Source organism: Neopsephotus bourkii, unplaced genomic scaffold, assembly GCF_033783945.1.
Source record: "Neopsephotus bourkii isolate Nb327-2 ecotype Australia unplaced genomic scaffold, CSIRO-AGI_Nbou_v1 NB_1638, whole genome shotgun sequence".
Taxonomy (NCBI): domain Eukaryota; kingdom Metazoa; phylum Chordata; class Aves; order Psittaciformes; family Psittacidae; genus Neopsephotus; species Neopsephotus bourkii.
In genome coordinates this window covers 8988026-9005149 of record NW_026902113.1, presented here as the reverse complement: position 1 = coordinate 9005149, position 17124 = coordinate 8988026, and the positions used below count along the sequence as shown (strand labels likewise).

The 17124-nt window shown below is 39.0% G+C and overlaps 1 protein-coding gene across 3 annotated transcripts in view; it reads left to right on the top strand.

The window, feature by feature from the left end:
* Nucleotides 1-17124, top strand: part of ATP8A2 (ATPase phospholipid transporting 8A2) — a 335578-nt gene that overhangs the window by 62098 nt on the left and 256356 nt on the right. For 2 of the 3 annotated variants that reach the window (XM_061374620.1, XM_061374621.1), the window contains exons 7-16: nt 897-970; nt 2832-2901; nt 4288-4415; nt 5453-5564; nt 6247-6412; nt 8747-8874; nt 9826-9903; nt 11378-11466; nt 12185-12229; nt 13534-13609. In XM_061374620.1, the coding sequence (XP_061230604.1) occupies nt 897-970; nt 2832-2901; nt 4288-4415; nt 5453-5564; nt 6247-6412; nt 8747-8874; nt 9826-9903; nt 11378-11466; nt 12185-12229; nt 13534-13609 (966 nt within the window). The remainder of the gene's footprint in view (nt 1-896; nt 971-2831; nt 2902-4287; nt 4416-5452; nt 5565-6246; nt 6413-8746; nt 8875-9825; nt 9904-11377; nt 11467-12184; nt 12230-13533; nt 13610-17124) is intronic. The other variant, XM_061374622.1, reaches the window with a different exon arrangement.

The window sequence follows — 17124 nt, the reverse complement described above, 5'->3', positions numbered from 1 at the left end:
TTGTTTTGAGGCAAACTTCCTATCTTTTTTTGTGCTGAAGTTGATAGGGAATTAGTTTTCAGTAGGACCAGAGTAAGACTATTAAGTCTGCCTGTTCAAACGTAGCATCAGTTTCAATTTTTATCAATTAATGTGTTAAAATTACTTCAAGCCCATTTCCGACTCTCAGCAGTGCATTGGTGCTAAGCATCCTAGTATTTATCTGGCGAGCATAGCTTACTGTGTTGAGAGCACTACATGGGCCTTCTTAAAATGAAAGTCCCATGCATGTGTGACTTCTGTTAAAGGTGCTGGAAAATCTTACGTCTTAGGTATTCCAGCAATGAGGACTCTGCACATCTCAAGTGACAGGGGAGAGCTAGCTGCTACTATTTACCTGTAGAGACAATACTGCTTGCTCGTGACTAGTACAAGGAGTGCATATGAAGAGGGCTAAGGGAAAAGGATAATGATGACTGGGTGGGTAAGTAATATAGAGAAATAATAGGAGAAACACTTGATACTTAGGGAGAGTAAAGTTTAAAAATAGCTTTTATTAAGAAAAAAAAACTTTCTGTAAGTTAAATAAGCTTAAAGAAAAACCCTCAAATCTGGATAATGCCATGATTATAGGAAAATAACTTACTAAATATTAGCCACAGATGTTCAAGCTTTGCAGTTGAGTATATGTTTTCCTGTAGAAGACCATTTAATTTGCATTCAGAAAAGGGAAGGCTTTGATACTTCCAAAGTTGCAGTGAAAAGTACTCTGACTTTCTAGAAGCACTGTCTAGGTGTTGTGTGCATGGTGCTGTTCTTTTGACTGGGTGAAAGAAAATAACAAACTAACGTTCCAGACAAGCGAACTCTTTGTTTTTCTTTTCCATGCTACTGTACTCCTGTCCCTGACTCAACAGGTAGCAGTAGGCGATATTGTGAAGGTCACCAATGGGCAACATCTTCCAGCAGATATGATCATTATATCTACCAGGTATCCTGAATGGGTGTGGAAATCACTTGTCTGATGAACTGAGGTGTGGAGGACTCAAAACCCTGTGTTTGCTTTTAATAAGACCAGGCATCAGATGGCATTAATTCTTCTCCACATCTGAATTCAAATTTCAACAGAGTCAAAACAGTGCTTTGAGGCAATGATTCATGTGTCACTGTAGATAGGTTTTTTAAGGAAGAAGGCTTCTTTAAGACTTCATAGTTATTGCGTACCTGTAATTCACAAATATATGGCTGAGTTTGTTGGAAGACTGAAGGTTACACAAGCTTCATGCAGTCAGTTGTTCTGTACTTTTTGAGGATCCATCCATTTAATTAAGGAAGTTTTAAGTTTTCTTCGTATTAATTCCACTTAGATTCTACCGTATTTTCATGCCTCTTTAAGAAAGGTTTCTCTTTCAAATGGTAATTATAAAAGGTTATCCCAGCTGGCATTTACTAACTAGCTTCCTAGAGCTTTTGGGTTTAATCTGTTTAGTCCTTGTCTTTAATACAGTGCAAACATGATGTATCCCTAGCATGGAAGCAACAGTAAACTGTGGAGTCGTGCTCAGTTTGTGAAATATGGGATACCTTCCTTATTTATACCAATATACCGGCAAAAAAAGCTTTCTCGTGAGTTCCTGAAAACAACTGAGTAGTACTTGGCTACTAATCTAGATTCTATATTGAACAATTTGAGGCCAAATCAAGACCACCATCTGCTTAGATGACTTTTAAATGAGAGAACAGCACAGTTCTCAGTGAACATGTTTTTATGCAATAGCCAAACCTTATGACATCTTGCTCTTCTTCATGATTTCCTTGCTCTTCATGATTTCCTTCTGTCCACATGGTTTTGAATAGTAAGTGCTGGTTGCTGTGGTCTCCAGGTTACAGTTCTCCTAGATGACCCAACCTCTAAGGGAACTTTTTTCTAAGCTGCTGCATTTCCTGCCCCATCCTTCTTGTCTGGGAAGTTTTATTTCTTTGAAAGCTGTGTGGGCAAACTCAGTCTCTTTGAACTGTCACATGATTGAGGATGGAGTGATGTTCATTCCAATAGTGTTGTGTTTTATAAAAACAAACTGTATTTTAAACATGCAGTTATTTAAGCTATACTTTGACATCAGTAACTTGCTATTTCAGCATTGAGGAATATTTGTTCTCCTCTAGCACATGATACTAAAGAACCTTCTGATTAATTTCTTAATTTGCATGGGTCAGCTTTTTGTTCTACATTATTCTACTAACCTGATGTCATTGGTAATCATATAATAACCAGATAACTTAACCTAAAGTGTGTTGATCTGGGAGAGGCTTTACTTGAAGTAAATAGCCTGGCAATTCTCTTTTACAATTGGCATTATTCCCATTATTCTTTTAAATGACAATACTAAGTGTCCTCAGTTCACCAGAAGGCTTTGCGTGCTCTGAAAGGTGGGGTGTTTTGCTTGTGTGTGTTAATTTTCTATGTCCGAGCTGATTGCCAGAGGTGAAGTAAACAGTTGTTGTTTTTGACTTTTTCTTGCCTCATAGAAGAAAGATATCATCAAGTGAATCTTACACAGAGAATAAATTTACATGATGGAAAAAATACTTGATCTTGTGGCCATGACCTTTTGTGTGTGTGGTTCAGGCAGAACTCAGTAGCAGAGAGCACACCCCTTCATCCAAGGATGTCCATATCCAGGCATAGTTCTCTATGATGTGTATTTTCAGATGGCGCTTTCATTGTCATGTGCCATCAGTACAGTTTTTGTCTTCTGCAGTGTTTTGAAGTGTATAGTGGAACCGTTTTAGTGCAAAAGTATATACAAAATTACTGAGTTTTAATATTGAAAATCTTATGCTCCTTACAGTGAACCACAAGCCATGTGCTATATTGAAACAGCTAATCTCGATGGGGAGACGAATCTTAAAATACGACAGGTAAAACAAACTGAATTTCACCTTTTTTTTTCCATTTTGGTATTTTAATATTATGACAGAGCAGAGTCCAGATAGCCTGACAACCATACAAGTTCTCTCTCCTCCTTTTTAGCAAAAAACGTATGTGTCTTTCCAGGTGGTTGTAAGCTGTCTTTTCAATACAAACCCAAGCAATAATGCTTCATGTGTAAGAAACTAATGTGGAGGAAGCCTTACAAATCCATGAAGGCAAATCAGGCAGACCTTGGCAATGTTCTGCTGAAGGTCCAGTCAAGTGCTGTATTAGAGAAACAAAAAGCCAGCTGTGCTTGTGGTGAGGGCTGCAGTTTCTATTGTCACAAGTGCCAATCTGTCTGTTTCTGCCTCTGGAGTGCTTGAAAGGACCTTTTATATGTTGAAGTTAATTGGTTCTCTCTTTGTACTAAGTAGTGGAATGTATTTGTGTTTTTCTAGTTTGTTGAAGAAATACTGTTTGTGGTGTTTATAAACAGTTCAGAATCTGTCTTTTTTCAGTACAAAAAAATTGTATCAAGATTTCAAAATCCAGGTTATTTTGCTTCTAAAAAGCTGTGCATTTTCTGCTTGTTTATTATCTTTGTAGAAATGTGATTTACTGTTCCGGATCAGATGTTGATCAGTTCCTGTCAGGTTTTATTTGCTTCAGGGCACATGGTTAAAAGACAAAAATAAGGTGGTGGAGCCTTTTAGGCCTTGTTCTGGTTTGTTGTGCTCCAGTCATAATCTGGCAGGATGAACACTAAATGGATCACTTACCCAAATGGATGTGGCCATGGACAGATGAAGAGCAGTGGAATGCTGCTGCATGTGCACTCTGGAGTAGCAATATATTGGGTTACAGTTGATGATTAACCTTGAGTATGATCAGAGCATAATGGCTGCGGTGATCCAAGAGAGACGATGGTAAGGAGTGACTGTATTTTAGCAGCATACTTTAACACATCAGTAAAGCTGTATTTTGAGAGAAAAGCCAGGCTTGTTTATACTGCTTGTCTCCTACTTCCTCCTGCACATGTGCAACTTCATGCTTTGTGGATGGAATTTATGGATGGTTAGAGAGTGATCATGTAAGTAATATAACTCTTCTGTACAAGGATTTAAACCACTCATCTATAAGCAGGATCATATGTGTCTATAATGAATCTTTCTTGCAGGAAGGAGTTATTGAATATCCATTACAAAGACAAGACAAAACAAAACAACAAATTCCCCACAAAATGCGACCAAAACCCCCACCAATAAACCTGACAGAAAACCACACATTGAATTATATTTTGTACCTTAGATGTTGGAAGGAAGCACCATTTTGCTAGGATGCCTTTTAGTAAGAGTTTTTGACAGGAATCTCCTTTGCATTGGTTTCTGCAGGGGTTGTCTCTAACTGCTAGTCTCCAGTCAAGAGAAGAATTAATGAAAGTATCTGGAAGGATAGAATGCGAAGGACCCAATCGTCATCTTTATGACTTCATTGGAAACTTGCGCTTAGATGGTCAAAGGTATTGGCTTGACAACAGAGCCACAAATTTGTTCGATTGGGGAAAAATTCTTCCTGTGTGCTTTTGGTCTGCAACACTGAGCACATGCATGTTTGGTCTTTTTATGGGGAAGAGGGTAATTATTAACAGTTGTTAATCAGACAGTATGCTAGTATAAGGTAACATAGTTCTGTCTTCCTAAAGTGTCTTTTGCTTGTTATGGGTGAGTTGGTTTCTTTGGAAACATAGTGGGGTTATTTTAATCAAAAGTAACACCTAAAGAGAAGGAAGAGTTGGGCAAACGGTTGGGGTTTTTAGAGCCTTCCTGTTACAGGAGATACGCAGAGAAATGGAAACCTTTCCCTTCCAGCTAGAGCCAAAGGCTGCACCAAATTCAGTTCTATACAGAAAACTGATCACAGAATGTGGAGTCTTTATCAGAGGCAGTTTGATCTGTTGTAACTCTTGAAAGAGCATAACTTAGTTTTAGTACTTGAATTCATAGATCTCAAAAGGTCAGTAGGGAAAATACAGGTTTCCTGCACAAAACCTGTATACCTTGGGCAACTTGGCTGAATAGTGGTGGATACAAGAATAGCAGATCACTTGCATATCTCTTGAAAATCACATGGGTAATAGTTTTCCTGAAATGCTTGTATAATGGTGTATGTGAGGCTGTAGTGTGCTTGACGTAGGTGGTATCCTTGCAAGTGTGATGCTTCCCTGTCCTTGTTTGTGAGAGAGAATATGTTACCCAAGGTAAAATGCAGGATATGCTAATGGCTGCCAGAAGTTCTCAAGTTTTGGGTAACTAGAACAGCTCCCTTGTTTCACTTTCACCATCCTGTGCTTTAGCAGGAATTAGACTTGCATAGGCTTCATTGCTCTCCTGAGTTGTGTGGGCATTGTAAGTTAACTTATATTGCTCTCCTCCTTTTGTGGTATGTGGGTTTGTTGTTTTGGTTATTTTTTTTTTGGGGGGGGGAGTGAGCCTGAAAGAATTACTTTCCTAAAGTGTTATGGAGAGTTGAAAGATATACATACTTCTTGCTTTGCAGCCCAGTTCCTGTTGGTCCAGACCAGATCTTGTTAAGAGGTGCACAGCTGAGAAACACTCAATGGGTGTTGGGCGTTGTTGTGTATACAGGACATGATACAAAACTAATGCAGGTAAAGTTTTTAAGGAGATCTCAAATGTGTTCTGATGGAATCTGGTTATCCTTGTATTGTACTTGTCTTCTGGACTTGATTTTATAAATGACTTGACTCATGGTAGCTGTTCAAGACCTGGAGGCCTTGAGGAATACAAAGACACTGTTGTACTTGAGGTTGCATGTGCACATGTCTAATCACTTATTGAAGTAGGTCTCAAAATACTTCAATGTGTAAGCAAAGCTCATTGTACTTTAACTTGATTTATCTGGTAGCTGGACTGTTGGTTTAACAGCTGAGGAGATTGTTATGACCACCTACACTTTTAGCACCTGGAGATCATTAGGTTAAGACTTCAGTGTCTATATTGCCTTAATGGCAGAACTGCCTAGAGGGACCAGCAACATGTGTTGCTCGCTTCTACTAGCCACCAGTGGGGTAGACAGCTGAATGAGCAAACCAGGTTTCTAGAACTGAAGGTTCTATTTCTTTGGTCTCCTGTCAGTTTTGGAGTCATTAAGAGTATTGGAACCTTTTACTAGTTTGTTGAGCTCTGCATACCATACTGAGCTAAGGAGAGCTGAAGTAGCAAGTTCTATAATGGACTCTAAAAATAAAAGATTGAGCTGCCCTTGGCAATTTTCTTGTATAAGCCATTGCCAGACTAATCTTTTTTCCTTTCCTTTCTGCTACTGTTCAGAATTCAACCAAAGCACCTCTGAAGAGATCAAATGTGGAGAAAGTAACCAACATGCAGATCCTGGTTTTGTTCTGTATTCTTCTGGTTATGGCCCTTGTGAGTTCTGTAGGTGCCTTATTATGGAACAGAACACACGGCGAAGTTGTCTGGTACCTTGGCTCCAACAGTGAGTATGCAGGCAGTGTACTAGGGATGTATCGGACTCTAGGGCTGGCCAGGCTCTTAGCTTTGCTAAATGAGTGCATAAAGAAGCAGTGAGTCACTAGCTTTTTAGATGGCCCAGTATTTTTTTCTGTTTTGAGTATGGGCTGGCATAAGTGACTTTGCAAGTGAGGCTTCTGTTAATAAAACCTTGTAAAGGTTATGTAAATATCACTAGTCTACCACACAGGGAGCAGGTCAGAAATAGAAGAGGGTCAAGAGTTACTCTTGAAGGTTCAGGGTTCAAGTTCTTTTAGCTCTGTGGAGATGCCACACGTGAATTTGATTTCAGAGTAGGCCATATACTGCTGCCTTATGTATTGTGTCTGTACCTCACCACAGGGTAGCAAGTATTGGTCTGGTGGTACTGACTTCAGCTTTATGGAAGCAAAGGCTTTCTCTAGCTGTTTTGTTTTGGTTTTTTTTGAGTCAGAAATGCTGATCTGCTCTTAAAATGCTACCTGTCATGATTTTTTATTTATTGGGTAATATTTCAGGCATTTTTGGCTTATAACTTCTGTTCTTTTGTAATGAGCTCCAATCTTTTAACATGTTTATTGAAATATTTTATTTTATTTCATTTGTACTTCTTGAATTTATCCTTTCAGATATCCAGGATGGGCCTTATGCAAACACTAAAGGATGCAATAAATTGGGTTGTAGACTTCTGACTTGAGGGGTTACATTAGCTAGCTATAAAATGATCTTGAAATGCAGATCTGGAAACAATTCTCGCAAACTGCAAATGGTTTTCCTGATGGTGATTGCAAAGCAGATGACAAAGGGTGTCTTCTGCAGTTGAAGAGCTGTTATTGTGGTAGTAGTGGAAAGAAAACTCATAGGAGGAGCCTAGAGGTGCCTCATTTGGCTCTGGTTTTCAGTAGTTGTATTTAAGTAGCAACATCAGCAACTTTTTTGAAGTTTTTCCTCTCTCTGCTTCTCCCTTGCTTTTTAATGAGGAAGTTTAAGTTTGTCTTACAGTGATGCAAGTAACACTGGAAAAGGTGAATGGGACAAACTTTTGAATTTATACTAATATAAAATGTGTAACCTGTAATAAGGTAGGATGACATGGTGTATATAAATGCTTTTTCTGCAAATTGACAGACCACACTATTTTTAGCACTTCTGTATCTGCCACTCACAGCAAATACACTTTTTCAGGCTAGGCAGGTAGGTCTACAGTTTTTAAATATCTAATATCTATGAAGATGGTATTGGATAAACATTTTTTCAATATGAAGTGTACTCCTGCTCTTTCTGTAACCTGACCAAAGGTATGGAGTTCATGGTACTTGCATTTGGAGGTGCCTGGGTCCAAACTTCAAGTCTTACTCTGATCTCAATAGACTTGAACAATTTTCTTTTGGCTTCTGTCTCCTAATTTGCTCCCCTGCCTTAATAACTTATTTGTAATGCTGAAAACACCTTAAGTGGTGAGCTGTGAGCCCATTATGCTGGGTGCTCTGCCTGCTGACTTGAAGTGCTTCCCTACACTTCAAGAAAAGTGAAGAACAGACAGATGGGGAGACACTGGGTGTAAAGAGAGACTGCAGCAGTACCATGAACAGGAGCCTTCATCCTGTGTCTCTGCTGAGCCTTGTCCATTCCTGCCTGCTGTCTATGAATGCTTCCCCTTCCTTTTTGGACCAGTTTTGCTAGCGGATTGATTTGGGCAACTTGCCCAGCATTGTCATGATTAATAACAGTGCTTCTGCCCAAGCAGGATGCCTTAGTTCATTTACTGGGTATCTGTTTTAAGCAACTTGTTCTCTTAGATTTCTTTAGTATAACTTCAATTCTGCCAATGCTGGCAGATATTAGAACAAATTTTAGTATTTCTTTTCTGTTTTCTAACTCCACTGAGACAGGTAGGTACTTTGTGATAGGTTAAGTTGTATTACTAGTGATATTGGCTCTTAATTGGGGCAGCCGACACATCAACTCTCTAAATTTGGGTTAGTGTGGAGTATCATACTTGTCACCATCTGTTTAGCAGAAACTGTTCAGAAAGCATTCTGTTCTCCAATATATAGCCTCACCAATCTTGCCCTTCTTCACCTAGCATAATACACTGTGTATCCACGTATGTGTTCTGTGGGTGTTATATATATATATATATATGTACTTTCAAAATCAGTATTAAGAAGTCCCTTATACGAGGCATCAACACACTTGCTGATTATTTTAGCACTACTAAATATGATTAGACCAGCTGCAGAAAGATGATTGCCCCTGTACTGTACTGCTCAGACTTCCGTGTTGTGTCTGCTGATGTGTCATGTCTTTCGGTCCACAGAAATGCTGTCTGTCAACTTTGGATACAATCTGCTGACATTTATAATCTTGTACAACAACCTTATTCCAATCAGTCTTCTGGTGACATTAGAAGTTGTTAAGTTTACTCAGGCTCTTTTTATAAATTGGGTAAGTAAAAAGAATAAATGTATTAATGTAAGTTTTGGAAAGTGTCATTAAAAAAAAAACACCAACAAACCCAAACAAAACAAAAAAAAACAAACCCAAAAAAACCTATCCTGAGATCTTTACCAGATTTTCTCATGTATTTTCTGCTGCAGCTTCTGGGAAAGGGAGGGGGATAAAAGACCTAGTTGAGAGAGTCCCTATGCAAATGATCACTTTGGTATGTTTTGGGCTTTCAGGATGGGAAGGAAGGCTCAGCGCTCTGCTTGAAGGTGGTCTGTCAGCTTACTCATTTTCAGTAATCACCTTTTGAAAATTCCTCAGTACCGTTATAGCTTCTGTCAGCTACAGCAGAGGGAAAGCCCAGATGTCTTTAGGAGTGATGCCTCTGTTCACTCAAGCTTTGAGTTCAAATTGTTTGTCTTTAGTTGTGGGCTAAAAATGCCGTACTGATGTCTCTTAATTTGAACAAACCCAGGGAATTTGCCATGCCTAATCACAGGTCTTTAGTTACAGCAAGGCAATTTACTTTAGGCCACATCCATGATTGAAGAAACAATTTAAGTGACTCTAAAATCAACTCCTATTGCTACATTTAATTGGGAGGGTTAGCAGAACAGCTACTACATGAACCAAACCAATTTCTCAGAAAAGCTAGTATCTCCAATATATTATAAGCAGTTCAGACCTGTTAGACCTTATTTACTTGTATTTTAGAGGAACAAGTACAACTTTACTATGATTAGCATAGCTAATGCCTGTTAGAACTTCTTCCTACTGTACTAACATCTTAAACTAGAGATGCAGTGAAGGTTATAATTGCCTGTAATTGAATCTGGCTTTTCTCATATACATCTGGTATGGAGGTGTGTTTTGTAAAGGAGGTACCCATATTCAGTCTGGGATGAGTGTTTTAGTTCGCATACCATAGGTCTAATTTTGCTCTCATTTCAGGACATAGATATGTATTATCCTGAAACAGATACTCCTGCAATGGCCAGAACCTCAAATCTTAATGAGGAACTTGGACAGGTAAGACAATATTTTCTCAAGTGTCATGTTTGTGATATGTCCTGGGAAGACGGAAGGTATGAGAGCATGCTGTACAAATCTGCTTTGTTCTGTTGCTGTGTGGCTCAGGTTAATGGCACATCATTACTTTCATTGATTCAAGTCCTACAAGTAAAATAATGAGATCACACGATAAAATTCGACATCATGTAGGCTGTCTTAAGCCTGGGAATTGAATCTGTGTACTTTGTGAAGCTAGCAAGCTCTAAATTATGGTTTGGGTTGTGGGGTTTTTGTTGGGGCTTTTTTTTTTGTTTGTTTTTTTCAAAATAAACCTTATTATGTGGCACATTGTATATTGTTGGCATATGTTGTTTTCAGAAATGGGTTACTAGAGATTCCATATAACTAGACTGAATTTTTGGATTCATTAACTGAATTACTTGTTCAAAGGTGCATTTTAACATTTCTTATATACTAGAGTTATTAATGACTTAAAGTTCATCAGATGTTTGGGTACCCACTTTGACTTCTAACTTGCACAGGCTGTTTCCAATGCTGTATTAAGAAGCACTGTAGTGAAAAGCTGAAAGATCACTTCAATAATAGTGTATTCAGTGTCTTGAACTGAATTGCAAATATTGAGGAAAAGGTTTTTTGTAAATATAGGCAAAATATTCTGGTCTTTAAATCACGATCTCCTATATTAACTCTCCTCCTATCCCTTCCTATCTGTTGGTTCAAAACCTTACATGGTGCAGAGATAAAACAGTGTGGAGTTTACCTTGCAGATAATTTTGATTTGTTGTGGCCTGTTGGAAGTGGGAATCTTGAGTCTGTTAATGCTTCAGAAAGTTGTTTTGCTGTGCTAGGTTCTTTCCAAGTTGTAGCTAAAAGTCACTGGTTTCCATTAAGGGAATACTAACTTGGGCAGCACTGACTGTGGCTGTGCATCTTGCACTTCTGGATTGTTCATAACCAGTTTGTTTGCCTGCATATTACCACTTAAATTTACTCTAGGATGTTCTTTGCACAGTACTGTTGCTGCAGAGAAATCCCCAAATAAATTCAGTGTTCTTTGGAACACTGAATTTCTTTGGTGTGTTAAATTCCAGTGATTATTTGACAATCTGTAAGTATCTTGGTTTTAATTTCCAGTGATGTTTCTTTGATGATAGTACAGTTCAGAAATTTGATGGCTGTTCAGCTAGCACAAGGAAGTGCATCTGTGTTGACCACACTGGAGCCTTGGCAATTGTTAACTACTATTTGAGCCTTTTTGAGTTAAGAGACAAAGAGGAAGCAATGCCATTAAAAAACTTTACTGATTAGTTTCCTATAGCTTTGGTAGGACAAACCAAACTGTAGTAACCCTGCACTGGCCAGTGCTGTGACACGTGATCCATATGTCTTACAGAATTTTCTTGACACTATTTTCCACTCTGAGTTTTCTTACACTGCAAGTTGTAAGTTAGATTTGTTTATTTATTTTCAGGTGAAATACCTGTTTTCTGATAAAACGGGTACTCTAACATGCAACATCATGAACTTCAAGAAATGTAGTATTGCTGGAGTGACATATGGGTAGGTGTGACTTTTTTTACGAACTCATTAGCTTAATGTGTGCTTATTAACTAGTACATACTTTCATATCAGAACAGCATTACTATGTTCTGTTCTTCTATTGATAGCGGTCTTAGTTGATAGCTTTCATTTTCATGTCCTGCAACATAAATTATGGGATGCAGACCTGGGGAGTACTTTACACAAAGTGAAGATTAGTTGTTTTCTCACATATCTGATCATGATGTAAACTAAACTAGAAGTGCTAAATAATCTGACTCTTTCAGAGAGATCATGATGCAGTCAATGGGTAGGAATTGTCAGCCATGTTTCTGTGACTTCTTCAAGTGAAACAGGATTTTATGACAACTGTAATTGTAGTTGTAGAGTTTAATATTCCTTGCACAGGAGGGATACTCACTGGTTTTGTTCTGCTTCTGTCAAAAGGACCCCTTTGAGTAGTCATGCCAGCATTATATTTTGAGTCTTGAATACTAAATCTTTGTCTCTGCTTAGTTTTAAAAGGGTAGTCTTAAGAAATCTGTGCAAATTAATGTTTGAGTTTCATGGTAGCTAAACTAGATACCTCAAAAGGTAGAAAACTTGACTCAAATGTACGTGCAGCTGAACCCATGGTTCCAGTATATCATTGTGTGATGATGCGTTGATCTTTGCCTTCTACATATTTTTTGGTTTGCAGAGTGGAATAAATGTTTTTTTATCTTTTTCTACCACTCAGTCACTTTCCTGAGCTGGAAAGAGAACGTTCATCAGAAGACTTCAGGTAAATATATTCCAAGATGTTTGTGTTCTGTATAGCAGAGCGGGAACAATCTATATAAAGACTACTTTCCAATTTGGGATTGGAAGAAGCCCAAGGGAGCAATGTGTTTGAGTAAAACGCTCTTTCAGCAGGAGCCTACTGCCAAGCTGGTGGGTGGTGATGGATCTTCTCTTCTGCTTAGAGAGATAGTGGGCGAAGGGGGGTGAAGGGTAGTCAGTGACTGGTGTGGCTTTGATGTATACCAGTGCAGTGCTTATTTATAATTGCAGACAACAAAGTTACAAGCCAACAGTATCTTTCTTTGCAGTAACCTTACCCATAGCTAGAGACTTGATATTACTCTGCAATCACTAAGCTCAAACCTGACAAGGAGAAGGGACATTATACTATGTTTTCATAATTAAACTGGAAAAAGGGCTTGATATGGAGGTGTCTCATGGCAAGAGAATCCCACTCCTCTTTATTCAGAGATTTTATAAGTAGAGGTGATGGGTCTGTCCAATTCTACAAAAAGCAGATGAAACCTAGAAGAATTATACATGTGTTTCTGTAGCGTGTTCAGATTAACAGGAAGCTATGGAAGAGCTAGGGAGGGTTGATGTGACTTTGAATGACAAGTATAGCTAAAAACTTGAGTTCCCACACTAGAACAGGTAGACTCTGAATGCTGTCATAAGGCCACTTTCTGATGAACTGAGTTAGGCTTCTCCACTGGTGCAGCTCACTTTTATGATCACCTTTTAAGAGGTGATCTGATAGGTTGCTACTTCTGCTGAGGTGTAATTTCTGTGGGTGTTTTTCTTATCTTCCAATATATTGCTATTTCCTTAATTGCTCTCTTTTCTCTCCCAGTACACTTCTTTTCTAGTCAGTTCTGTGTAAGAGTTTCTTCCAGGTACTAACCTGGAATACTCAAGCTTAAAATCCTCCAGGGATCAACTTGAAGAAGAACTCACTAAATAGAGAGGTAGCTTAGGGGTATTGATCTTTGATCTATTTTAAAAGTAAGTCACCTTGAAATTGATGTATTTCAAGTACACTTAGAAGCTGTTTGTGCTACATCTGTCCCTAGGAGTTGTGTTGACACTTGAATCTTAAATACGCTTTCAGGCATAGCCATTTTGGGTTTATTGCTGGTCTTCTGAAGAAATTGTTGTTAATTGTCAGCACTTTGCACTACTCATATGATCTTTTCGCAACACTTGCAAGGACAGTGGACTTGGGTTTTGCTACCTAACAAAATAAATGTAGTCAGATAGGAAATGTTGCTACTTATATTTGCACATGCTTGTCTTGCTCTGCAGCCAGCTACCTCCTCCTACCAGTGAATCATGTGAATTTGATGACCCAAGACTGCTGCAAAACATTGAAAATGACCATGTAAGTCTACTCTTTGGATATCGTGTCTTTTAAATACCCTATTCTACATCTCTATGGGATTAAATGCTGAACAAATCTATTTGTGTGTTCAAGTTTGCTCTATGGGTGTCTTATGCAAGTGCAGAGGGGGTAAAAAGGAAACAAAATAGCTTCTTCCAATGCCTTTCTGCCCACTTGTCTTAATACTGAATTAAACAGTGGTGTTGGTATGGATACCAGCAAGCTATAAACCAACCTCATAGATATTGGTGTATTTTTAAGATAATGTCTTGTAGCAAATAATGGTAGGTAGCTTAATTTTAGAAGAATTACAATATTTACAGTGTTCAGACACCCATAAATAGCATTTTTTTAAAGTAATCTAGAGCATTGCATGGTGGTTCTCATGTGAGACTTGCTTGCAAACGTTGGGAATTACAATTGTGTAAAGGATGTTAGAGGTAGGACTTAATTGCAAGTTTAAGTTTATCCGGAGACTTGGTGATTAGTAATCTTAGCCACACTGGCTGTGTCCTGAAGGGACCTAGTCCTTGGGAGAGAGACAGTGCATTGCTTGTTTGGGAACCATGCAGCTGTGAAATGTCTGACTAGACAATTCAAGTTGCTTGCAAAATAACATGACCCTTCTCTTCTGCAGAAACTGTCTTGCAGGAGGGGATCAGGGCACTTGCAAGCACAAACTCAGCCAATTGCTCTCCTTCGACAACAGAACTTCTGTAACTGGGCTGGTTTAGTATGAGTATCTACAACTGTCACAATATCCTGTTTGTGTGTAGCAAAGCTTTTGCATTCTGTTTTTGCTTTACAATACTTAACCTGAAATGAATCATGGTGTAAATGTGTGAAGGAATATTTAATTGCTTTGAGTGGCACTATGTTTTCCTCAGGGTGATAGAGCCTGAAGATGGCTCCTGTACTCTAGCTTTCAGAAGGGTATCACTCCCCAGACAGTGTATTGGTTTCCAGTGTGGCTTTTGTAATTACCTGCACTGGAAGGATTTCCCACTGGACTTCACTTGCAGCCAAGATTTGAGTTGTCTCCTCTTAGGTTGCTCTGTTCATGTATGGCTACTTATTCTGAGTGGAAGGTTACTAGCTTATGTGTAGCCTGCAGGTGAAGTGTTTGAGCTCTTTCTTGCAGGCTACTGCTTTAGGTCCCTATATAGAACAGTGCTTTGGTACCTTAATAGACTCAGCAGAAGGGACTTATATCAAATGGGCTGTGATACGGAGTTTCTCATCTAGCCTTGAGATGGCCCCTTAACTTTGGGCTATCCCTAGGACTTGGATCCTCTCTGGCTAGAGCTTCTCCTTTGAGAGATAGAGAGCTATTGTAGCAGGCAAATAAATGATTTTGGTAGCTTCCTTAGGTTTTACTTAATATAGACAGTTCAGAAGTCTTTGTTCTTTACACATTGAACCCTTATGTATCAAGTTTACTTTTGGCTGGCAACTTGAGTACATACATACTGTTGTCATTACACAGCTGCGTGTTAGGCTGAGCACACTGTGTGAACTTGTCCATCAGATAATTGGTGGGGAAACTTCTGGCTGATAAGATTTAAGGGGATATCTTGTGGAGGCTGAAGATATCTTTCAGAGCTGGACTGTACTGGAGGGGTGGATGCCACCCACAGACAAGTGATGATGTAGCTCAAGCCATTAGAATGTAAGGATTATGTGTGATAGTTTGCTTAGACAGGGTCTTTTTGTCAAACTGCATCAGTGAGATGGAGGCTGGATTCCAGGGTAATGGGGGGAGGAAACAGTCACGTATTTCTAGCTTTTTTGCATTTTGTTAAGATTATAAACTGTTTCCTTCTACCTTAGTGCTTTAGTCTTCATAGGTAGGAAATAGCTGCAGATGCCATCTGCATGTCTGACTATCTCCACTCATTTAGCGAACTGAGGTGGTAAGTGTTCCAGCACAAACTGCCTTAGGGTGTTAGATGGTGCAGTCTTCACATAAGCAATGAATTCACTTTAAACATTTGCCCTTTTGCAGCTGAAGCTGTCAATGTGATCTCTCACGAACACTCATTAAGTGCTCATTGCTCTGGTCTTAAAGATGTTGTTTTTTTTCCAGTTCAGTTGCAAGTGTTAGTTTAGAGTTGTCTCAGTGCCAAGTAATTCTCTTTCCAGGTTGAAAATAAAAAGTCATGTACTTGTTCTCGTGAGACTGTCTCCCATCTGCTAGGAAGATTGCTAGCATCCTGCATCACCTAAATTTCATAGCTCTTCTGGGCCACTGGTGCGTAAGGATTGACTGATGGCCAAGTCCACACTTGAGTAACAGTCAAAGAATTATTGCCTCATAGGAAACGTTCCAAGGAAAAATAAGCTGTCTTGCAAACATGTGGACATTTCTCTGGGATTTTAATGTGGAAGAAAGTACCTAGATTTGTCTGCCTGTGCTTTTCCTTTGTAACAGATTCTGTTGGATGAACTGTGCAGCTGCACCGGCAGTGCGATCACTGGCTTGTTTCCTTAGGGAAAATGGCATAAACTCTTTTGTTAGAATAAGAGGTCAGTTATTCCCAAAGACTTCAAAGAATGTTTGATGGTCTTACCTTGGTGCTTGTGAATTGTAAATGTGCTGTGAATAAACTCAGCACAGATCTCTGTTTGGTGTGGGATTATTTTTTTACCCTGATGATATGAGTGTGAGGAAGGAGGTCATGAAGTGAAAGGATTTGAATCTTATCCTAGGCTCCTCTGTCTCCCTGGACTATCTCTGAACTTCCTCTACTAATTCCAATTTGCACATGAACTTTTTTCTGCGGCCCCCAACTTGCCACTTGGGCAAGAAGCAGCAAGCACATGGTATAGCTGCAGGTGCATGGATTGGTTCAGCATGTGTGATGGGTAGTTTAGCAGCTGGCCAGGCAGAACAGGTAGTTGTTGTGCCCGTGTTGAGCCTTCATCTCAGTGAAAGCAATCAGTTTGGATCTCTCTTGTGTCTGCTGATACTTAATTCCTTAGAAAGGCAGAACCAGAAAAGTGTAGTGCTGGTATCTGGGATGAAAACTGGAATTTAAAACACAGGAGGGGTAAAGGACCTAGGGTGCTGAAAACCTCTGGGAGGCTTCAGTTCAGAAAAGTAACGGTTTCCTGAAGACTGTCCAAACTTTCTGTTTAACAGCTTACAATTAAACTGGTACAGCTTCATAAGAAATAATTTCACTCTTCTACTTTTGCCCTTAGTGTGCATGGGACTTTGATGCTTTTCTTTCTCTCAAGTACAAGGCAGTACCTTTAATTATAGGTCTTATTTTAGTGGTTTTGAACAAGATAAGCTTGCATTTAATTCTGATATTCAAATGCTGGTTAATATTTTCTTTGAGTCTGTGTCCTCCAGCCTTACCAGCTTTACTGTTCTGGAGGTGCCCAACATGCCTGGATCCTCACACTGCTCCCCAGATAGATTAATGAATAAAACAGTAGGAAGCTCTCATCTTTTTAAGATGGTGAGTCATAATTCTCTCTGGTAATGAAATAGATAAGTATTTTTTAGC